The 24,794-nt window shown below is 41.5% G+C and overlaps 1 protein-coding gene across 3 annotated transcripts; it reads left to right on the top strand.

Annotated features, from left to right (window-relative positions):
• Window positions 1-6,275: 6,275 nt before the first annotated feature.
• On the top strand, window positions 6,276-21,284 carry LOC123509301 (adhesive plaque matrix protein-like). 3 transcript variants are annotated; one of them, XM_045263518.1, is made up of 7 exons: window positions 6,276-6,338; window positions 6,627-6,692; window positions 8,266-8,319; window positions 9,008-9,126; window positions 15,377-15,506; window positions 19,894-20,552; window positions 20,679-21,284. In XM_045263518.1, the coding sequence occupies exons 1-7, from the start codon at window positions 6,303-6,305 to the stop codon at window positions 20,932-20,934; spliced, it is 1,320 nt and encodes a 439-aa protein (XP_045119453.1). In that variant the 5' UTR covers window positions 6,276-6,302; the 3' UTR covers window positions 20,935-21,284. The 3 variants fall into 3 exon arrangements, with proteins under 3 accessions (XP_045119453.1, XP_045119450.1, XP_045119449.1); XM_045263515.1 differs by having other exon boundaries at window positions 6,277-6,338; window positions 19,894-20,240; window positions 20,304-21,284; XM_045263514.1 differs by having other exon boundaries at window positions 6,277-6,338; window positions 19,894-21,284.
• Window positions 21,285-24,794: the final 3,510 nt, after the last annotated feature.

Here is a 24,794-nt window from a genome sequence, read left to right as displayed (position 1 = left end):
TTCAATCGGGTTTAGGTCTGGACTGTTTGCTGGCCAACTTTCAAAATAATTAAGTTCACACATGCCAAACCATTCCCTTACAATGTTGGCCGTATGGCATGACGCACCGTCCTGCATGAAGGTTTCACCGTTACACTTGTCGAAGCACTCTTCAAGATTGTCATGCAGCAGGTCAAGATATGTTTCTGTGTTCATTGACACTCCTTTGTCAAGCATAACTAAGTTGCCAACACCAAAGTAGCTGAAACACCCCCACACCATCACAGAGGAGGGATGCTTAACTGCGTACCGTTCGTCATATCTGTCCGAGTTTCTTGGTCGGCGTACTCTTTTGTGTGGTGTTCCTGTCACATAGAACATGCTCTCATTTGACCACACTACTCTTCTCCACTTCTCTAATGGCCAGTCTTTATGGTCCTGAGCAAATCTGACTCTTTTAGCTTTGTGGGCGGGTGTAAGCAGTGGTTTCTTTGCAGCACGGTAACTTTTCATGTCGAGGTCCTCCAGTGTCCGCCGCTGTATTGTCCTTATGGAGACATGTGTCAGCAGATCAGGGTAATTTTGTTTAATTTCTCTTCCTGTGAGGAATGGCGAGACACTTAGCTGACGCTTAATCAGTGTCAGTGTCCTCTTTGATAAAATACGGCTGCGTCCAGGGGCAGTTTTCTTCACTGGTGCTAATTTTCCGGTATTGTCTCTGCATCGCTTCAACCAGCGTTGTACTGTTCTTAGTGGGAGTCCTGTCTCCTTTGAAATATGCTTAGAGCCAAAACCACCCTTCCGGAGTGAGTCAATAAGGGCTATATTGACTGGGGATATTTGATGTTTACGTGCCATTGACACTTAAGTTTCCACACCAATATGAAAGAGAACGAAGAAAACTGACACACTGTGCGGGGAGCGGGGTAAGCAAGTGTACTTCCTTACGTGAGCAAGTGACAACTGAGTGATAATTTTTTGAAGTGTGACGGTTGATAGATGTTTAAAGAGCCGGCCTATGTTGCCACTTCTAGATATTAGCCACATTCTTTTCAAATGAGCTACAGTTCTTCCCGCGCTATGAGATACGGGTTTGTTTATAATGCGCGCCACTTTCATTGGCGGCTGGGTGTATGAGCATCCCGCACTGCTCACCTGCTGGGCTGACTGCTGCTTCCTTGGGGGGCTTGTGGTGTGGTGGTGTCCGCAGGTCACGGCCTTGCTGGCCCTGCTGGCTGGCTGGACTTGACTTGGCAGGCTTGCAGTGTGGCGGCGGCCACCTTGCTCCACACTGGCCGTGTCCTGCAGTGCCTGGTGCACGTCTCCACTCTCCAGCGAGGTTCCTCACGGTGGTGTGGCAGACTGGCAGGCTCAGGCTGTGTGAGTGAGGTGCCCGTGTCTTGCCTGGCTAGGTCACACTCACAAGGTCACAACAAGCACCACATCAACCACACACGCCGCACCTTCCAGGAAGGAGTGAGGCCAAGCAGCTCTGCGACCGTGCCCACGCCACTTGATCTTGATCTTGATACTACAGGCGATTCGGGATCACTCCTGAGCCGGGCCTTTGGATCGGCAGCTTCTGTAGACAAAAAAAAAAATAAATAAATAAATAAATAAATAAATAAATAAAAGAAAGAAGAAAAAGGAAACAGGGTCCTTTGCTCTAACCGTCTGTACATCTGGCACGCCACATTCTCTCCAGAAACTCCTTCACTGCCTCAATCATCCTTTCATTCGTTTCTCTAGGGGATATGATAAGAGTTATTTAAAATGTTCTCAGATACAAACTACATAGATGTGAGATCTTTCTTTACCTTAGAGGAGGGAAATAGGACTAGAAATCATGGCAGGAAGATTAGAAAGCAAGGCTGCAGGTTAGATATAAGAAAATATTTCTTTAGTCATAGGGTGGTACACTTCTGGAATGCATTGCCAGAGAGGGTTGTAAATAGCACTAGTTTGACAATGTTTAAAAACAGATTAGATAAGCACTTAAATTTATTAGATTTATAATTATGCATGATAGTTTTTATAAGAAATTTACTATAGTTAAACAAGACATGATCCCCATGTATGGGGACCACAAATTGTAGAGGATTTCGCTGCAGGACTTAGCCCTGTTAATGGGCCAAATATTTAGAATTAGTATATAATGTATTGTGTACTTGTAAGTGTATCTTTAAGTACTGATGACGAGGTCGCTGTGCGACTGATACAGGATAACCTAGATGGGCCCTGGTGGCCCTTTGTTAACCTATTATTTATGTTATGTTTTTACTCAGTCCCAGCAGCACCACCATCCACTCCCTCCCCGTCTTTTCCACTCTTTCGTTCCTATTATGCCCTAGCTCAGTCAACACCGCTTGCATCATCTCATACCTGTCTCTGGCATACTTCACACACTCCAGCATCACATGCTCCACCGTCTCGTCCTCTCCCGAGTCACACATCTGGCACACTTTGCTGCGGGACTCAGACCACCTGTAACTCCTTGCATTCACATCCATACACTGTGCCCTAGCTTTAAAGGGAAGATCACCTCCCAGGCTTCCATCGTACCACCTCTCATACATCGGGGCCTCTTTCACCTTGTACCATTCCAGAGTAGTCTTTCGTTCCATCCCATTCCTCCACTCATTCAGTCCCATACTCTTCACATCTCTGTCTATCTCACTTTTCCACTTCCTCGCATCCCATTCTGTTCCCACTCTGCCTCCTCTTGTCACGACCCATTCCAGCTCATTCTGATTCATCCCAGCCATTCTCACTGCCCACCCAACCTGTAGACCATTCCTCTCTGTCATTCTCATACACTTTTTCCTCCATTTGCTTCCACTTTCACTCCACAGATACACCTTCCTTGCTATTCTTGCATCATCCATTCTCTCAAGCCTAATCTTGTACCTAAGTGTCACTTTTATAAGTCTTTCCCTAAAAGAGCTCCATCCCATATCCCTCTTAAGGCTTCTACTGCCGTGTACCTCGGTGCATTCAGTGCCAGCCTAGCTACTCTACACTGCCCCACTTCTAACTTGTCAATTTCACTCTCGTTCCATGCAATCACATCCATACCATACATTATACTGGGACAGCCACACTCTTCCACACTTCTCTCAGCACGTCATACTTACTTGCTCTCATCCTTGCGCGCTTCCTAAACGGCCCACCCACTGGTTCACCAAGCTTATTTTTTCATTCTTTGACTTTTTACACCCATTCGGACTCATCCACATCCCTAAGTACTTGTATTCTTGTGCCTGCTTCAACTCATTCTCTCCCAACCTCCATGCTGCATTACATTCATCCTCCGATCTATTCACAATCATCACCTTACTCTTCTCACTACTAAACCTAACTCCAAAATCTCTTCCATACCCATCAACCACATCCAGCAGACTTTGCAACTCCTCTGCTGACTCACTCATAACCACTACATCATCTGCATAAAGAAGCACACCTATCTTATCATTCCCCACACTCACTCCTGCATTCATCCTTCTCATTCTTGCTGCTAACTCCTCTGTGTACAGGCTGAAAAGGGTTGGTGACAAAATACATCCTTGCCTAACTCCTCTCTCACTCCTCACCCAGTCTGTTTCTACATCTCCTAAACTGTACTTAGCTCTGGTATCAACATACATGCTACGCACTATGTTGACTATCTTGGCACTCAACCCAATCTTTTCTAGGACTCTACCTAGCATTTCTCTATCCACCCTATCATACGCTTTCTCTATATCCAGGAAACCCAAATACAATTTACCTCCATCCCTCTTTTTTTCTCAATCATATCATTCACCACAAACATGTTATCCTCAGCTCTCCTGTCTGCACGGAAACCATTCTGCTCCTCACCTAATACTCCAGCTCTTTCAATCCACTTACACAATCTGGCATTCAACACCGCACTGAACACTTTGCCTACTGTATTGACGCGATCGGCCTGTAATTTTTCAACTCGTTCTTACTCTTGTGTCCGCCCTTATGCAGCAGAGTCACCCTGCACTCATTCCACATTCTTGGCACTCTCTCCTCCTCCCACACCTGGTTAAAAAGCTCAGTCATCCTGTCAATCACAACATCACCTCCATTCTTATACAGCTCATATGGTATTTCATCTGGCCCTGCTGCCTTCCCATTCTTCTGCCTTTTCACCCACTTCTCCACCTCCTCCCTGCTGATCCTTTCATCCAGTTCATCTGCATTCCTTCTCTCCAGTGTCACACATCCTTCTCTCACACCAAACACCTCACCTACACCACCCACTTCTTCCCAGAACTGTCTGATTCCTTCCTTCTCTGTTACAACTTCACCATTCACCTTCAAACTCTCCACTCCAACACTGTCTGCCATATTCTCACCTCTCAAGAACTTGTACCATTCACGGCCACCTTCCATGCCTTTCTCTCTTAAAGATTCAATCACACTCCTTTCACACTTTACTTTGGCCTTCACTATCATTCGCTTTGCCACTCTCTGCTGCTTTACATACATTTCCCATGCATTCTGGTACTCATTGTCTGCCTCATCACTTTCATGCCTCTTTTTCCTCAGCCACCTACATTCTCTTTTGCTCCTTTCTAGCCTGTCTGATTTCATCATTCCACCATGGTTTACGTACTTTCTTTCTTCTTCCTACTCTCACATACCCTATCTTGCTCTCTGCAGCACTCCGCACATCCTCTACCAGTCTCTCATTCACGTGCTCCACATCATGTATACCTCCATCATCCCAGCTTCTTGCACTCAGGTCCACCTGAAAGTTTTCCCACCCTACATCTCTCAGTCTCCACTTTCTCTTCTTACTCGCCACTTTCACTTCTTTCCAACCATGCAACAGGCACTCCACAACCAGCATATTGTGATCAGACACAATATCCACCATACCATCCTCATCTATCCACATGTGTGACACAATTTCACGCATTCTTCCACGCGGCACGCCAGTGACGCCACGCCATGGATTGTTTGGCGCGGGACTTTCAAAAGCAGGACAGTGGACTCTTGGTCATGGAGGCTGGCATGGATCACTGCTGCCCTGTGGACTACGCTCAAAGGGAAATGATTTGCGATCACTGCCATCATATACAGACGATTGCAACACATTACCAAATCACTTACATTCAACCTCCTTACTTCACACGCAAATCCAGTTCATTGCTTCCTCTGGTGGGTATCTAGGTGGGTAACTTTATCGCTGCCTAAATTATCCATCCAGTCCTTTCCTGTCATTAACTGGAGCATGGGTTTTCTTCAGTACCTAATTATAGTATGTATTTTTTTTTTTTCCAAATCTACATCAAACTACTCACTGATACTGTACAGGAACCAAGGCCAGGGAGAAGTCACTTATAGCCACAGGCCTGTGGTGCCCTCACCACCACTGCAGAAGCCGCTGGTCCGCTGGCCCGCTACTGCTACTCCGCCAGTCTCGAGAGTTACTTAAAGGAATAGGATACATGTCTTGAAACCTCCCTCTTAAATGAGTTCAGGATACAAAAAGGTGGCCACACAGAAGCAGGCAAGGAGTTCCCGAGTGTGCCAGAGAAAAGGATGAATGATTCAGGGAGGTGGACAGATTAGTGGTGAAGGATTGAGAGTACTGGTTCACCACATAGTCACTAAAATGAACATAGAAATAAGAGTTTTGTGTAGGATTAGATCATTTTATTGACATTCGAGAGGTTCTATGGAGGGCAGAAGATTAATGGCCAAAGTCTTCACTATTCTAAACTCCTAGACAAGTTTCTGAAGCTGTATCAAATCACCAAATAGTCACCGGAATGAATATATGAAAACACGTCCTGGCACTGAAGGGGTCAATGGAGACAGACTTCAACAAACCTAACGACTTGAAACAACAAGAGATGCAACACCATTATCTCTCTCCTTATTTGTCTTGCCCCCACCACCTTCCTCTCTCCCTCTCCCTCTCCCCTTCTTTGACAAGCTGTTTCTCAATTGAGTTTTTGTTGTTTTGTTGTTTTGGTGAAGGCGTGATTGTGTGTTGTGACTGTGTGGCGGAAAAATCATTGGAGTTTGTGACTTTTCCTCCTCATCCTACTTCTCTTTCTCAATTTCTGCCATTGCAAAACTGGAATCCCTCCTCCTCCTCCTCCTCCTCCTTCAATCAATATGGACATGCTTATTTTTTTTCTCTCTCTCTCTCTCTCTCTCTCTCTCTCTCTCTCTCTCTCACACCACCTCGTCCTCCTGGTATATATTAAGAGGAGAGAAGCGGAGCCAAACAGTCTCTTCTGACCACCACCACCACCACCACCACCACCACCACTACTACTACTACTACTACTACTACTACTATGGATAAAGAAGGGTTGTTTTTACTTCTTTTAATGGTAAGTGATAATATTCTCTCTCTCTCTCTCTCTCTCTCTCTCTCTCTCTCTCTCTCTCTCTTATACTTTACAAACTTTCAAGTGATTATTTTTTGCATTTTTGGTGTTCATTTGCAATTATTATTATTGTTATTGTTATCATTATTATTATCATTATGTTCTATCTCTCTCTCTCTCTCTCTGTAAACCTTTGTAAGGATCTCTTTATAATCTCTGTATTAATGGACTGTAACTGGTTTTCTATCATTGCATCCTAACTTTCCCAACTCTCTCTCTCTCTTTTTTCAGGTGGCAAGTGCTTCGTGTAAATTCTATTTGTTCCATCCCAAAGGACAGCTATGTGATGCAGCCTCGGTATGTACTAACACACACACACACACACACACACACACACACACACACACACACACACACACACACACACACACACACACCCAGAGAGAGGGATGGATGGACTGTGTATATTTGGATTTAAAAAAAAGCTTTTGACAAGGTACCTCACATGAGACTGCTATGGAAATTAGAGATTTATGGAGGACTGAAGGGAAAAATGTTAAAGTGGATGGAAAACTACTTGAGATGGAGGGACATGAGAATGGTAATAAGGGATGCAAAGTCAGACTGGAGAGTGGAGTCCCACAAGGTTCAGTGCTGGCACCAATACTTTTCCTTGTCTATATTAATGATATGCCAGAGGGAGTAAACAGTTATATTAATTTGTTTGCGGATGATGCGAAGTTGTGTAGGTGTGTGAAGAGTGAAGAAGATTGTGAAATTTTACAGGCAGATCTGGAGAGGATTTGGGAGTGGAGCAAGAGGTGGGAGATGGAATTTAATCTGAGCAAAAGTCATGTGATGGAGATGGGGAAGAGTGGAAGACGGACAAGAGTGTCATACAAGATGGGTGAAAGAGTAGTGTTGAAAAAGGTGGAAAAGGAAAAGGATTTGGGAGTGATAATACAAGACCATGGGCAGTTTGAGGCTCATATTGACAAGATGTTTGGAGAAACATATAATTTGATTAGAAATATTGGATTAGCCTTTCATTATATGGATAAAGATATGATGAAGAAATTGATTAGTACAGTAATTAGACCAAGATTGGAATATGCTGGGGTGGTTTGGTCCCCTTATAAAAAGAAGCATATAAGGAAGTTGGAGAGATTGCAGAGAATGGCAACAAAAATGGTTCCAGAATTGGCAGAAATGACCTATGAGGAGAGATTAAAAGAAATGAATTTGCCTACCTTGGAACAAAGAAGAGAAAGAGGAGATTTAATACAGGTTTATAAACTGTTGAATGGTTTGGATGAAGTGGATAATGAGCAAATGATGTTGAGAGAGGAAAATTTAAATAGAACTATGAGATCGCATAGTAAAAAGATAGCCAAGGGAATATGCTTGAAGGATGTGAAGAAATATAGTTTCCCACAGAGATGTGTGGAGGTGTGGAATAGAGTGAGGAGGTGGTGTCAGCGAGGAGTGTGCATAGTTTTAAAGGAAAGTTGGATGTGTATAGATATGGAGACGGGGCCACACGAGTATGATACCCAGGCCTTATAGAATTACAACTAGGTGAATACACACACACACACACACACATTTTCTAGTCTCGTGTGTATAATACTGTGTCTGTATGTGTGTTAGAATGATTTTTATTTATTTCTGTTTTGTTCTATTGACTCGTTATCATTGTTTCTCTCTCTCTCTCTCTCTGTGTCTGTATCTGCGTCTGCGTCTCTCTCTCTCTCTCTCTCTCTCTCTCTCTCTCTCTCTCTCTCTCTCTCTCTCTCTCTCTCTCTTCTCTCTCTTCTCTTCTCTCTCTCTCTCTCTCTTCTCTCTTCTCTCTCTCTCTCTCTCTCTCTCTCTTCTCTCTCTCTCTCTCTCTCTCTCTCTCTCTCTCTCTCTCTCTCTCTCTCTTTCACAGATGGCTGAAGAAAGTGAAGTGACTCTGGGCAACCTTGTGCTTGTTCCTGGTGGGGTAAGCATTCTACTATTAACCCCTTCAGTACTGGGACACATTTTTACCTTGAGTTTTGTGTACCATTAGACCATTTTATTGACATTAGCAAGGGTCTATGGAGGGCAGAAGGTTAATAGCCAGTCTTCACTATTTTAACCCCTTCAGTACTGTGACACATTTTTACCTTGAGTTTTGTGTACCATTAGACCATTTCATTGACATCAGCAAGGGTCTATGGAGGGCAGAAGATTAATGGCCACAGTCTTCACTATTTTAATCCTCACACATTTTGAGAGCATTTTAAGACAGTTTGGCTATGATTAGACCATTTTATTGGCATTAGGATGTGTGTATGGCGGTCAGAAGATTAATAGCCAGTCTTCACTATTCTATTCCCTCACATAAGTTTCTGAAGCTGTAGAAAATCATTAAACAGTAACCAGAGGAAATATGGAAATGTATGCTACTGAAAAGAGAGAGAGAGAGAGAGAGAGAGAGAGAGAGAGAGAGAGAGAGAGAGAGAGAGAGAGAGAGAGAGAGAGAGAGAGAGAGAGAGAGAGAGAGAGAGAGAGAGAGAGAGAGAGAGAGAGAGAGAGAGAGAGAGAGAGAGAGAGAGAGAGAGAGAGAGAGAGAGAGAGAGAGAGAGGCAGTTTCCAAGTTGAGGCAATAACACAGCTAGTGATGGTTTGTGGCCTCTCCACCCCAGGAATTGCAGGTGGTGTCAGTGGTGGAGCCAGACTACTGGGCTACTATTCAGTTCTTCATCTGTCCCCAAGAGATTCCTGCTAATTATCAAGGAATGTGGAGGTTTGACTGCACTAACAGGTACATGTGTGTGTGTGTGTGTGTGTGTGTGTGTGTGTGTGTGTGTGTGTGTGTGTTTCACTGTTTGATCTGCTGCAGTCTCTGACGAGACAGCCAGACGTTACCCTACGGAACGAGCTTAGAGCTCATTATTTCCGATCTTGGGATAGGCCTGAGACCAGGCACACACCACACACCGGGACAACAAGGTCACAACTCCTCGATTTACATCCCATACCTACTCACTGCTAGGTGAACAGGGGCTACACGTAAAAGGAGACACACCCAAGTATCTCCACCCAGCCGGGGAATCGAACCCCGGTCCTCTGGCTTGTGAAGCCAGCGCTCTAACCACTGAGCTACCGTGTGTGTGTGTGTGTGTGTGTGTGTGTGTGTGTGTGTGTGTGTGTGTGTGTGTGTGTGTGTGTGTGTGTGTATTTACCTAGTTGTAGTTTTACAGGGATTGGGCTTTACGCTGGTGTGGGCCTGTCTCCATATCTACACTTATCCAATCTTTCTTTAAAGCTCTGCACACTCATTGCAGACACCACTTCCTCACTCAAACTGTTCCAAGTCTCAACACATATTTACGGGAAACTATATTTTTTAACATCTCTCAGACATCTTCCTTTCCTCAGCTTTTTACTATGCGATCTTGTGCTTCTAATGTCATATTCTTCTCTCAGGATCAGTTTCTCATTATCCATTTGGTCCATTCCATTGATCAATTTATAAACTTGTATCAGATCTCCTCTCTCCCTTCTCTGTTCCAGGGTTGGTAGATCCATAGCCTTTAGTCTCTCCTCATATGTCATCCCTTCAAATTCTAGAACCATTCTTGTAGCCATTTTTTGTAGTCTCTCCAACTTCCTTATGTGTTTCTTTTTATGAGGGGTCCACACTACTCCTGCATATTCCAATCTGGGTCTTATTATAGTACTTATCAATTTCTTCATCATTTCTTTGTCCATGTAGTGAAATGCTATTCTAATATTCCTTAGCAAATTATGTTTCTCTAAAAATTCTAACAATATGGCTTACTGGTTGATTGTTTTCTTCCATCGTCACTCCTAAGTCCTTTTCCTTTTTGACTTTCTCCAGTTCTACTCCATCTCCCATCTTATAGATTCCCACGGGTCGTCTTTCACTCTTTCCCATTTCCATGACATGGCTTTTGTCCACAGTGAATTCCATTTCACACTTTTTACTCCATTCCCAGATCTTATTTAGGTCTTCTTGCAGTATTTCACAATCCTCTTTTTGCTTTATAACTCTGCACAGTTTCGTATCATCTGCAAACAGATTTATGTAGCTGTTCACTCCTTCTGGCATGTCGTTTATATATACAGTCAACCCTCAGCTATCGCGACTTCAGCTATCGTGTTTTATTGCTATCACACACCCATGAAAAGCTGCTAAAATTTCATTATCGCGACCTCAGATGCCTGCTATCGCGCACCCAGCCATGACGTTATGGGGTATCTGAGTGCTCATTGGCCAAAACCACCTTCCCACCAAGATGAAACACAGTCTCTGAGTGCGCGTCTTCCCCACTAGACAGTGATAGCCAGATTCTACCAATTTTTGTGCTCACAATGGCCACACAAATGGCAAAAAGGTAAAGTAAATACAATGAGCTGATGTAATTTTTTTTATGTTATAACCTTGACATGTTTTAATTGGGACCAATGGATTATACAGTAATAAAAAAACAAAGGTAAAAATGAGGGATATTAGGAGTAAAATTTGTGGTTGCGGCACCAATAACAATTTTCACCATTAGTTGTTCAATTCGGCTATTGCGTTTTCAGCTATGGCACGGCTATTTCGGTCCCAATTGGACACAATAGCTGAGGGATAAGTGTATGAGGAAAAGTATTAGTGCTAATACTGACCCCTGTGGCACTCCGCTTTCTACTGCCCTCCACTTTGACTTCATATCTTTAACTACCGTCCTTATTTCTCTTTCCCTCAAATAATTTTCCATCCAACTCAATGTGCTTCCTTTTAAGCCACCCTTCTCCTCTAACTTCCACAGTAACCTTGCATGTGGCACTTTGTCAAATGCCTTTTTTAAATCCAAATAAATACAGTCAACCCATCCTCTCTCTCTCTTGTACTCTATCAACTATTCTAGAATAGAAACTCAGTAAATTAGTTACACAAGACCGTCCTTTTCTAAAACCAAATTGGTTATTTGATATCAATTTGTTGTCTTCAAGGAACTCGATCCATTGTTTCTTTATTATTCTTTCACACATCTTGCATATTACACTAGTTAGTGATACTAGTATGTGTGTGTGTGTGTGTGTTTCACTGTTTGATCTGCTGCAGTCTCTGACGAGACAGCCAGACGTTACCCTATGGAACGAGCTCAGAGCTCATTATTTCCGATCTTCGGATAGGCCTGAGACCAGGCACACACCACACACTGGGACAACAAGGTCACAACTCCTCCATTTACATCCCATACCTACTCACTGCTAGGTGAACAGGGCTACGTGAAAGGAGACACACCCAAATATCTCCACCTGGCCGGGGAATCGAACCCCGGTCCTCTGGCTTGTGAAGCCAGTGCTCTAACCACTGAGCTACCGGGTGTGTGTGTATTTACCTATTTACCTAATTGTAACATACGGGAAAAGAGCTATGCTCGTGTTGTCCCGTCTCCATATCTATTAATGTCCAGCTTTTTCTTAAAATCATGAATATTCCTTGCGTTGACCACTTCCACGTCTAAACTATTCCATGCTTCCACCCTTCTATGAGGGAAGCTATATTTTTTCACATCTCTCCTATAAGTGGCCATTTTAGTTTTTCCCATGCCCTCTCGACATTCTTCCATTCCACATACACAGATCTTCCCTATCCATTTTTCCATGCCAATCATCACTCTGTATATTGCTATCAGGTCTCCCTTTCTCTTCTGTTTTCCAGGGTTGGAAGTTGCATTCTTTTCAGTCTGTCTTCATAAGTCAAATCTCTTAAGTCAGGCACCATTTTCGTTGCAGCCCTCTGTACTTTCTCTAGTTTCCTTATGTGTTTCTTTAAGTTCGGAGCCCACTGTATTGTTGCATATTCAAGCCTCGGTCTTATCATTGCAGTAATTATTTTCTTCATCATTTCTTCATCTAGATATACGAACGCCACTCTTATGTTCCTCAATAAGTTCAATACTTCTCCAATTATTTTGTTTATATGTCTCTCTGGCGATAGGTCATTGGTAATTGTCACCCCAAGGTCTTTTTCTTCATGACTGGTTTTATGTCTTCATTTCCTATCTTGTACATACTCCTGATTCTTCTTTCACTCTTGCCAAACTCTATTTTCTTGCATTTTGTCGTGTTGAACTCCATTTGCCATGTACAGCTCCATTTCCATATTCTGTCCAAGTCTTCCTGGAGTAGTTCGCAATCTTTGTCACATCTCACTTTTCGTAACAATTTTGCATCGTCTGCAAATAGGCTCACATAACTGGACACCCCATCCACCATGTCATTTATGTAGACTGCGAACATTACTGGTGCCAACACTGATCCCTGTGGAACTCCACTCTCCACCAATCCCCATTCTGATGGTCTGTCCTTAATTATTGTTCTCATTTCTCTTCCTACCAAAAGTCTTCCATCCATTTTAGTAAACTGCCATGCACTCCTCCTACCATTTCAAGTTTCCAGATCAGTCTCTGGTGTGGTACCTTATCAAAGGCCTTTTTTAAATCCAGATATATTCCATCAGCCCAACCATCTCTTTCCTGTATTACATCTATCACCCTCGAATAGTAACATATCAGGTTTGTCGTGCATGAACGCCCTTTCCTAAAACCAAATTGACACTCACAAAGTATGTCATTTTTCTCCAAGAAGTCTGTCCATCTAGTCTTCACCACCCTCTCACACATCTTAGCTACCACACTTGTAAGTGACACTGGTCTATAGTTCAATGGGTCTCTCTTGTTACCTGATTTATAGATTGGGACAATGTTAGCTCTTTTCCAGTCTTGGGGCACTACACCTTCCCTTAATGAGGCATCAATTACTTCACAAACTTTTTCTGCCAATTGCTCCTGCATTCTCTTAAAATCCATCCTGATACCCCATCAGGTCCCACAGCTTTTCTCACTTCTAAACTCCCCATCATGTTCTTGATCTCCTCCACCGTTACTTGAAACTCCTTCATAATCCCTTTCTGTTCCATTACCAGTGGTTTGTCAAAAGCAGTCTCCTTTGTGAATACCTTCCGAAAGCATCCATTCATAGCCTCTGCCATTTCCTGGGATCTTCACTGTATACTCCATTTACTTCTAAACTTTCAATACTTTCTCTATTTTTGATGTTGTTGTTCACATGTCTGTAAAAAAGCCTTGGTTGGTCTTTACATTTATCAATTATATCCTTTTCTTGTTTCTTTCTTTCTTCTCTTCTAATCAACACATATTCATTTCTTGCTCTTTTGTAACTTTCCCACTGCTTAATCCGTCTTTTCCTTCTCCACCTCTTCCATGCATCCTCTTTTCTTGTTCTAGCCTTTTCACATCTATCGTTAAACCAGTCCTGCTTTCCAACTTCTCTATGTTGTCTTATTGGTACAAATTTTTCTCACCTTCTTTGTATATTTTTATAAATTCCTTCCACTTTTCATTTGCTCCTTAGCACTCTTGAATTTCATCCAATTTGTCTCTTGAAAGAATTTCTTTAGGTTTCCAAAATCTGTCTTGGCATAATTCCATCTTCCCACTTTATATTCTTCATTTCTTCTAGATTTCTCTTCGTCTATCACCTTGAACTCCAAAACTGCATGATCACTCTTTGCTAAAGGGCACTCCACCCTCATCTCCTCAATGACCATTGGCTCTGTACTAAAGACCAAGTCCAGTCTTGACGATGCTCCCTCTCCTCCAAACCTAGTATCTTCTTTGACCCACTGAGTTAACACATTTTCCATTGCCAGTGTCAATAGTGTATTTCCCCATGTTGTCTCTGATCCTTCCATTGACCAGTCCTCCCAACACACCTCTTTACAATTAAAATCTCCCATCATTATAGTTCGTTCACAGCCACCCAACATTTCTTCCAGACATGTTCCTGTATCACTTATCATTTCTTCATATTCCTGTACTGACCATGCATTTGTCTTAGGTGGTACGTACACCACTATGTAGTGCCTCTTTTTCCTTCATTAGTTTCTGCTCTGATCTTTAGCACTTCTGCCTTTCCCATACCTTTTTCACTTGATCCACCTTTATATCTTTTTAACCAGCAACATCACTCCTCCTCCCATCTTACCTACTCTATTTCTTTTCCAAACGTTATATTTCCTTCTCCAACCTTCATCAGGTCTTCTCCTCTCTCAGTTTTGTTTCAGTAAGACCCACAATATCTGGGTTCTTGTCCTCAAGTAATCGTTGAGTTCTAAAATCCCGATATCACTCCATTTATGTTGGAATACATTACATTTCGCTCATATGTAAGTTTCTTTAGTCCTTTCTTGCTGTACTTTTCTGGGTTATGAACCACTGTGTGTGTGTGTGTGTGTGTGTGTGTGTGTGTGTGTGTGTGTGTGTGTGTGTGTGTGTGTATTTACCTAATTGTATTTACCTAATTGTAACATACGGGAAAAGAGCTATGCTCGTGTTGTCCCGTCTCCATATCTATTAATGTCCAGCTTTTTCTTAAAATCATGAATATTCCTTGCGTTGACCACTTCCACGTCTAAACTATTCCATGCTTCCACCCTTCTATGAGGGAAGCTATGTGTGTGTGTGTGTGTGTGTGTGTGTGTGTGTGTGTGTGTGTGTGTGTGTGTGTGTGTGTGTGTGTATGCAATGTACACTACCCTAACCTAACTTTACAAAAAAAAAATAAATAAATAAAATAAATAAAATGAAATAAATAGAGAGAAAGAAAGAAATAAAAAAAAGAAAATAAGTGAAATAAAAGCAAACCAACCCAAATCAAACCCAATCCAATGCAACCCAACCCAACCTATCCTAACCTGATGTGCCCTACTCCAATCTAACCTAACCCAATCAATCCTAAATGTACTCTAACCTAAACAAACCCAACCCAACCCAACCCTACATAACCTAATCCAACCCAACCCAACCCTATCTAACCTAATCCAATCCAACCCAACCCAAACTTAACCTAATTCAATTCAACCCAACCCAACCTAACCTAACTCAACCCAACCCAAGTTAATCTAACCTAACCCAACTCAACCCAACTCAATCAACCCAACCCAGCCTAACCTAACTTAATCCCCCCCCAAGGATACCCCTACAAGTAACGAATGACATGGACCTTCACTACTTGGGCTACAAGTTGATGCTACACAAAAACATCACAGTGACGCGACTCAAGTTACCAGACAACTTTACATGTCACCGCTGTGGCCTGCAGGTGGGTTGACTTAAGCTGTGTGTGTGTGTGTGTGTGTGTGTGTGTATTTACCTAATTGTATTTACCTAATTGTAACATACGGGAAAAGAGCTATGCTCGTGTTGTCCCGTCTCCATATCTATTAATGTCCAGCTTTTTCTTAAAATCATGAATATTCCTTTGCTGACCACTTCCACGTCTAAACTATTCCATGCTTCCACCCTTCTATGAGGGAAGCTATATTTTTCACATCTCTCCTATAAGTGGCCATTTTAGTTTTTCCCATGCCCTCTCGACATTCTTCCATTCCACATACACAGATCTTCCCTATCCATTTTTCCATGCCAATCATCACTCTGTATATTGCTATCAGGTCTCCCTTTCTCTTCTGTTTTCCAGGGTCGGAAGTTGCATTCTTTTCAGTCTGTCTTCATAAGTCAAATCTCTTAAGTCAGGCACCATTTTCGTTGCAGCCCTCTGTACTTTCTCTAGTTTCCTTATGTGTTTCTTTAAGTTCGAGCCCACTGTATTGTTGCATATTCAAGCCTCGGTCTTATCATTGCAGTAATTATTTTCTTCATCATTTCTTCATCTAGATATCGAACGCCACTCTTATGTTCCTCAATAAGTTCAATACTTCTCCAATTATTTTGTTTATATGTCTCTCTGGCGATAGGTCATTGGTAATTGTCACCCCAAGGTCTTTTTCTTCATGACTGGTTTTATGTCTTCATTTCCTATCTTGTACATACTCCTGATTCTTCTTTCACTCTTGCCAAACTCTATTTTCTTGCATTTTGTCGTGTTGAACTCCATTTGCCATGTACAGCTCCATTTCCATATTCTGTCCAAGTCTTCCTGGAGTAGTTCGCAATCTTTGTCACATCTCACTTTTCGTAACAATTTTGCATCGTCTGCAAATAGGCTCACATAACTGGACACCCCATCCACCATGTCATTTATGTAGACTGCGAACATTACTGGTGCCAACACTGATCCCTGTGGAACTCCACTCTCCACCAATCCCCATTCTGATGGTCTGTCCTTAATTATTGTTCTCATTTCTCTTCCTACCAAAAAGTCTTCCATCCATTTTAGTAAACTGCCATGCACTCCTCCTACCATTTCAAGTTTCCAGATCAGTCTCTGGTGTGGTACCTTATCAAAGGCCTTTTTTAAATCCAGATATATTCCATCAGCCCAACCATCTCTTTCCTGTATTACATCTATCACCCTCGAATAGTGTGTGTGTGTGTGTGTGTGTGTGTGTGTGTGTGTGTGTGTGTGTGTGTGTGTGTGTGTGTGTTTGTGTGTGTGTGTGTGTGTGTTTCACTGTTTGATCTGCTGCAGTCTCTGGCGAGACAGCCAGACGTTACCCTACGGAACGAGCTCAGAGCTCATTATTTCTGATCTTCGGGTAGGCCTGAGACCAGGCACACACCACACACCGGGACAACAAGGTCACAACTCCTCCATTTACATCCCGTACCTACTCACTCCTAGGTGAACAGGGGCTACACGTGAAAGGAGACACACCCAAATATTTCCACCCGGCCGGGGAATCGAACCCCGGTCCTCTGGTGTGTGTGAAGCCAGCGTGTCTAACCACTGAGCTACTGTGTGTGTGTGTGTGTGTGTGTGTGTGTGTATTTACCTATTTGTGATTACAGGGCCCGAGCTGTAGCTCTCTATGTCCTGTCTGTTTGTCCACACTTGTCCAATTTTTCCTTCATTTGACTGACACTCGCCGCACACACCACATCCACGCTCAGTGTTCCATGCATCAATGCTCCGATACGGGAAGCTATACTTCTTGATGTCGCTCGTGCAGGAATCCTTCAGTATTTTCTTTGGGTGTCCTCTTAGGTAATTAGTGGATGCCATCGTGATCAGGTTCTCCCTATCCAATATGTCCACTCCATGTACTATTTTGAACATTGTTATCATATCCCCTCTGACTCTTCTTTCTTCCAACATGCTTCATTCCAGCCTATTTAACCTCTCCTCATACGGTACCTCCTTAAAGTCTGGTATCATTCTTGTTGCTAACCTCTGCACTCTTTCCAGTTTCTTGACATGGTGACATGGTGACCAAATTACTGATGCATATTCCAACTGTGGCCTAATCAGGGTGGTCAATATTTTCTTTATCATGTTCCCATCCAGGTAATTAAATGCCCATCCTATACTTTGGAGCATGCTGTACGTTTTTCCAAATATTCTATTAATGTGCTTTTCTGGAGACAGATTAATCTGTACAGTCACTCCCAAGTCTTTTTCTTCACTGACTTCAATTACAGTCTTTCCCCCCAGCTGGTGGTCTTTATGTAGTCTATATTTACTTCTACCCATTCTCATTACACAGCTTTTGTTGGTATTGGATTCCATTTGCCACGTCCTGCTCCATTCATATATTTTGTCCAAGTCCTTCTGCAGTATATTACAGTCATGCATATTCCTCACTCTCCTCATAATCTTTGCATCATCTGCAAACACATTCATATAACTTCTCACTCCCTCTGGCATGTCATTTATATAGATCAGGAACATGAGGGGACTAAGCACCGAACCTTGGGGAACTCCACTGGTTACGTTCCTCCACTCTGACTTCACTCCCTTCACTACCGTCCTCATTTCTCTACCTGTCAAATCATTTCTCATCCACTCCGTCAGATTTCCCCTTATTCCTCCGATACTACTTAACTTCCACATCAATCTGTTATGTGGTACTTTATCAAATGCTTTTTTTAAGTCTAGGTATACACAATCAACCCATCCATCCCTCTCTTGTAAAATATCCACCACTCTTGAGTAGAAACATAGCAAATTTGATACACACGATTTCCCTTTTCTAAAGCCAAACTGTTTCTCACTTAGTATTTGTTTGTTTTCCAGGAACTCACACCACTTGCTTTTGATCACTTCTTCACATATCTTACACATAATGCTGGTCAAAGAAACAGGTCTATAATTCAATGGTTCCATGCGACATCCACTTTTGTAGATTGGTACTACATTTGCCCTTTTCCATTCTACTGGCACCTGTCCCGTGTTCATAGATGTTCTTGTTAAATCTAAAATTGGATCTAGCAACTGCTCTTGACATTCTTTTAACATTCTTCCAGACACACCATCTGGTCCCATTGCCTTGTTGACATTGTCTTGTTAATCTTGTCATTCTGTCACTAGAACTACAAAAAAATCTTAAAAAACCTTACTACTTCAATTAGAGCCTTTAAAAGAGTGTTTTTCCAGCTAATAATATAGAAATCTTATGTCTCTCTCCCTCTAGAACCATAAAAATATGCTCATTACTTCAAGTAGAGTCTTTTAAAGTGTTTCTCCAGTTAATAATGTAGAAATCTTGTCACTCTTCCTCTAGAATGATAAAAAAAAAAAACACTCTTAAAAACCCTTGTTACTTCAACTAGAGCCTTTTAAAGTATTTCTCAAGTTAATAATGCAGAAATCTTGTCACTCTGCCTCTAGAATCATAAAATACTCTTAAAAACACTTATTACTTCAACTAGAGCCCTTTAAAAAGAATATTTCTCCAGTTAATAACGCAGAAATCTTGTCACTCTGCCTCTAGAACTGTAAAAACACTCTTAAAAACACTTATTACGCCGTGGTACAGTGGACCCCTGCGTGCTTTGGGGTCCGAGGGGTCTCCAAGCGCACGGGTTCGAAACCTGTCCACGGTCTGAGTGCAGTTTGGGCTTCTTCACTCAGGGCAACGGTTTCCTAGCGGGTGGGCTTTGAGATAGGAGGTACCCTAAAAAGTATCTCCTTTAGCCCAGAAATTCCCGTGAAAAGCCCACATGGTATAAAAAAAAAAAAAAAAAAAAAAAAAAAAAAAAAAAAAAAAAAAACTAGAACCTTTAAAAAGAATGTTTCTCCAGTTAATAAAGCAGAAATCTTATCACTCTGCCTCTAGAACCATAAAACCCTTATTATTTCAATTAGAGCACTTTAAAGAGTGTTCTCCAGTTAATAATGCAAAAATCTTATCACTCTGCCTCTAGAACTGTAAAAACACCCTTAAAAAGAATATTTCTCCAGTTAATAATGCAGAAATCGTATCACTCTGCCTCTAGAACTGTAAAAATACCCTTAAAAAGAATGTTTCTCCAGTTAATAATACAGAAATCTTACCACTCTGCCTCTAGAACTGTAAAAATACCCTTACAAACTCATGTAAATTTAAATGAAGCCTTTTCAAATAGTTTTTTTTTTTTTTTTTTTACGTAGGGAAGAGGGCCAGCCAATGGCAAAAAAAAAAAAAGAAAGTTAGAAAAAAGCCCACTTGAGCGCAGAAATGTTTGAGAATACCAACCTAAGACAAAGATATCACCCCAATTCACCCACAAAACACCACAGTGACGCCCAAACACCGCTTCCCTTGCAGGCCGCACTGACGCACTACATTTGTAAGGACTGTCCCCCGTACTACACAAGCTTCTCCTGCTCCATCCTATCCATCAGCAACAATGAAACTCTTGACAAACCCTACTATGGTACAGCTTACAAACCCCACAAAAATGCATATGGTACAGCTACTTATAGACCTCACAAGAATTATGGTACAGCTGCTTATAGACCCCACAAAAACACATATGGTACAGCTGGCTACAAACCCCTAAAGAACTATGGTACACCTGCTTACAGACCTCACAAGACCTATGGTACAGCTGGCTACAAACTCCAAAAGAACTATGGTACAGCCGGCTATAAACCCCTAAAGAACTATGGTACATCTGCTTACAAACCCCACAGAAACTATGGTACAGTTTCTTATAGACCTCACAACTATGGTACATCTGCTTACAAACCCCACAGAAACTATGGTACAGTTTCTTATAGACCTCACAACTATGGTATATCTGCTTACAAACCCCACAAGAACTATGGTACAGCTGGCTACAAACCCCTAAAGAACTATGGTACAACTACTCATAAACCCAACTATGCTACATTTACTTACAAACCCAAGAAGAACTATGGTACAGCTGGCTACAAACCCCTAAAGAACTATGGTACAACTACCCACAAACCTAACTATGCTACATTTACTTACAAACCCAAGAAGAACTATGGTACAGCTGGCTACAAACCCCTAAAGAACTATGGTACAGCTGGCTACAAACCCCTAAAGAACTATGGTACAACTACCCACAAACCTAACTATGCTACATCTACTTACAAACCCAAGAAGAACTATGGTACAACTACTCATAAACCCAACTATGCTACATTTACTTACAAACCCAAGAAGAACTATGGTACAACTACTCACAAACCCAACTATGCTACATTTACTTACAAACCCCTAAAGAACTATGGTACAGCTGGCTACAAACCCCTAAAGAACTATGGTACAACTACCCACAAACCCAACTATGCTACACTTACTTACAACCCAAACAAGAACTATGGTACAAGTACATAGACCCCAGAAGAACTATGGAACAATTTATAGACCCTGCTATGGTGCGACTCCTTTCCGACCCCATAGAAAGCCCTACACCCACCACCATCACAACAGGCCCAGTCCACAAAGCAGCAGTGTTGAGAGCAGCCCAGAAACGAGTGAGGAAGAGAGTGAAAACAGCAGTGGTGTGTCTTTGCAGGAGAGCAGTGGGGGCAGCAGTGGTCTTAAGAGTAGTGAGGAGAATCATCCCCCACACTGTTGATAATTGTGTGTCTGTGTCTGTGTGTGTGTGTGTTTGCCTTGTTTTAACTGTTTAATTCCTTCAGTACTGGGACACATTTTTACCTTGAGTTTTGTGTATGATTAGACCATTTTATTGACATTAGCAAGGGTCTATGGAAGTCAGAAGATTAATGGCCACAGTCTTCAATATTTTAATCCCAAACACGAGTTTCTGAAGCTGTAGAAAATCACCAAATAGTCACCAGAATGAATATAGAAATTTGAGTTTTGTGTATGATTAGACCATTTTACTGACATTAGCAAGGGTCTATGGAGGTCAGAAGATTAATGGCCACAGTCTTCACTATTTTAATCCCCCACATGAGTTTCTGAAGCTGTAGAAAATCACCAAATAGTCACCAGAATGAATATGGAAATGTGTCATGCTACTGAAGGGGTTAAGTGAAGGATTAGTCTTATAGTATCCTGTCTACCCATTATAGTTTTCCCTTCAAAGCACCGACAGTTTTTCCCATTCACTGTTTCCTCACTAAACTCCTTAAATTTGCCCACACTTCTCTAAGGAAAACTATGCTTCTTAATATCTCTTCAAAAACCTTCTGTCTTTAATTAATTTTTCATACTATATCCCCTTCTGTGTGTGTGTGTGTGTGTGTGTGTGTGTGTGTGTGTGTGTGTGTGTGTGTGTGTTCTTTTTTCTTTTTTATTATTCTTTTTATTTATTTATTTATTTTTTTTTAAGAGCTTCAAAAAATGTGTGATTTTTTTTGGCTGGGAATAAAGAACTTAAAAAACTGTGTGTGTGTGTGTGTGTGTTTTTGCAGTGGGGGGACAGCAGTGTGTGTGGTTTTAAAATGGTTTTCACGGTGTTTTTTCCGCTCCTGGGTGGACAAAATGACAGTAGTGCAGTAAGCTGTATGTGAGGCTGGGTTAGGTAGCTGCTTTAAACCCCAATAGGACAGGAATATCCCTCTAGACAACCCTCCAAGCTGGAATACTTCTGTCAGTCTTCTATCTTGTCGCCTCTTTCTGCTCTGACCAAATGAAGACTAATTCTACACACACTAAAGGAGATATGAAGTTACCCTATACATCCCTCCAAGTTGCTATAATGTTGTCAGTCTTCTATCTTGTCACCTCTTTCTGCTATGACCAACTGATGAAGAAGACTATAATTCCACACACACTAAAGGAAATATGACGTTATCCTTAAGACATCCCTTCAAGCTGCTATAATGTCAGTCTGCTCTTCTGTCGCCTCTTAATGCTTTGACCAATTGTAGAAAACTATAATTCAAAACACACTACAAGAAATAAGAGGGAGAAGTTATCCCAAGAGACCCCTCCAAAAATATGAAGAAGTTACCCTCAAGACATGCCTCCAAGTTACTATAATGTCAGCCTGCTCTCCTGTCGCCTTTCTGCTTTGACCAATTGATGACTAGTTCTACACACACTAAAGGCAATAACAGGGAGGAGGTTTCAAGACATTTTTCCCTCTCTTTTTCTGGCTAATTCTCTCAGACGTGCATGGGAACTGGCATGTAAGTGGGTTTATTTATTTATTTTTTTTTTTTTCACTATTTCTGTTGCCCTTAGCCAGTTTCCCCTCTTACACATAAAAATAATAAAATGTAAAAATAAAATGCTGTGTCATTTATAACACACAAAAAAGAAGAAGAAGAAGAAGAAGAAGAAGAAGAAGAAGAAGAAGAAGAAAGTTGAAAAGAAAAGTACAAGGTTAAAATGGTTTACTACAACACTTAACCTCTTCAGTACTGGGACACATTCTTACCATGAGTTTTGTGTACAATTAGACGATTTTAGGAAGAGTATATGGAGGGCAGAAGTTTAATGGCCACAGTCTTCACTATTTCAATCCTCACATAAGTTTCTGAAATTGCATAAAATCACTAAATACAAACCACAATGAATATAGAAATGTGAGTTTTGGGTACGATTATTAGACCATTTTATTGACATTAGGAAGGGTCTATGGAGGGCAGAAGACAGGCAGAAGAAGGCAGGGACAGTCTTCACTATTTTAATCCCCACATAAGTTTCTGAAGCTGTATAAAATCACCAAACAGTAGCCACAATGAATAAGAAAAATACGTCATGCTACTGAGGAGATTAATGCTGTCTAACTCTCTCTCAGCAGTGTTTAAAATGAGACTGTTTGTAATTAATTATAGGAGAGTAATAATAATAATAATAATAATAATAATAATAATAATAATGATGATGGCTATATATGATGATGTAGAATAAGACAATGTATTTTGAAACCACTCTTACAAAAATCTCCACATAACCTAATAAAGACTAACTTCTAATGCATTAATTCTCTTTCCTAACTCCATGATGACGATGATGATGACGATGATAGATAAATAAACACACTGCTTTGTTTATGAAGGGAAAGCAGTGGAGAGAGAGAGAGAGAGAGAGAGAGAGAGAGAGAGAGAGAGAGAGAGAGAGAGAGAGAGAGAGAGAGAGAGAGAGAGAGAGAGAGAGAGAGAGAGAGAGAGAGAGAGAGAGAGAGAGAGAGAGAGAGAGAGAGAGAGAGAGAGAGAGAGAGAGAGAGAAAATAAGGAGAATTATAGAGTAGCGAGAAATGAGTATGTGAGGGTAAGGAGGGAGGAAGAAAGAAAATTTAAAAAAGATATTGTAGACAAGAGTAAGGAACACCCAAGATCGTTTTACAGGTTCATAAATGGTAAACTTAAAAAGAGAGAGTCCATTGAAAGATTGAAAGGAGAGCAAGGGATAGTAGATGACCCTAAGAATATCGCGGAATTGCTATTTACTAAAGAAACAATGTTTGTAAAGCCTCAGAATGTACAAGGAAATGTGCACATGGATGACATTAAGATACCTAAAAAGGAGTTATATAAAATGTTGGAGGAACTTAAAGATGATGAAGCGATGGGACCAGATGAAGTTTCAGGAAAATTATTGAAGGAGTGTAGAGAAGAATTGATTGATCCATTATATGATATTATAAGGTGTTCATTAGAAACAGGGGAAGTACCAGTAGAGTGGAAAAGAGCTGAAGTGGTGCCCATTTATAAGGGAGGCAGTAAGGAAGAGCCTCTTAACTATAGACCTGTGTCTCTAACAAGTGTGGTCGGTAAGATTTGTGAGAGGGTGATAAAGAAATATTGGATACGGTTCCTAGAGGATCATAAGTTATTATCGGATCATCAATTTGGCTTCAGGAAAGGGAGGTCATGTGTAACAAATCTACTGAGCTTTTATTCAAGAGTGGTTGACAAAATACAAGAGAGAGAGGGATGGATGGACTGTGTATATTTGGATTTAAAGAAAGCTTTTGACAAGGTACCTCACATGAGACTGCTATGGAAATTGGAGATTTATGGAGGACTGAAAGGAAAAGTGTTAAAGTGGATGGAAAACTACTTGAGATGGAGGGAGATGAGAACAGTAATAAGGGATGCAAAGTCGGACTGGTTGGTGGTGGAGAGTGGAGTCCCACAAGGCTCAGTGCTGGCACCAATACTTTTCCTTGTATATATTAATGACATGCCAGAGGGAGTAAACAGTTATATTAATTCGTTTGTGGATGATGTGAAGTTGTGTAGGTGTGTGAAGAGTGAAGAAGATTGTGAAAT

Source organism: Portunus trituberculatus, chromosome 26 (genome assembly GCF_017591435.1).
Source record: "Portunus trituberculatus isolate SZX2019 chromosome 26, ASM1759143v1, whole genome shotgun sequence".
Classification (NCBI taxonomy): Eukaryota; Metazoa; Arthropoda; class Malacostraca; order Decapoda; family Portunidae; genus Portunus; species Portunus trituberculatus.
This window is presented reverse-complemented; position numbering and strand designations above follow the sequence as displayed.

Coding starts and splice junctions, on each gene's coding strand:
- LOC123509301 (XM_045263514.1), top strand. CDS start 6,303: ATGGATAAAGAAGGGTTGTTTTTACTTCTTTTAATG. Junction 9,127..15,376: donor AGGTTTGACTGCACTAACAG/GTACATGTGTGT, acceptor TCCCCCCCCAAG/GATACCCCTACAAGTAACGA. Junction 15,507..19,893: donor GTCACCGCTGTGGCCTGCAG/GTGGGTTGACTT, acceptor CTTCCCTTGCAG/GCCGCACTGACGCACTACAT.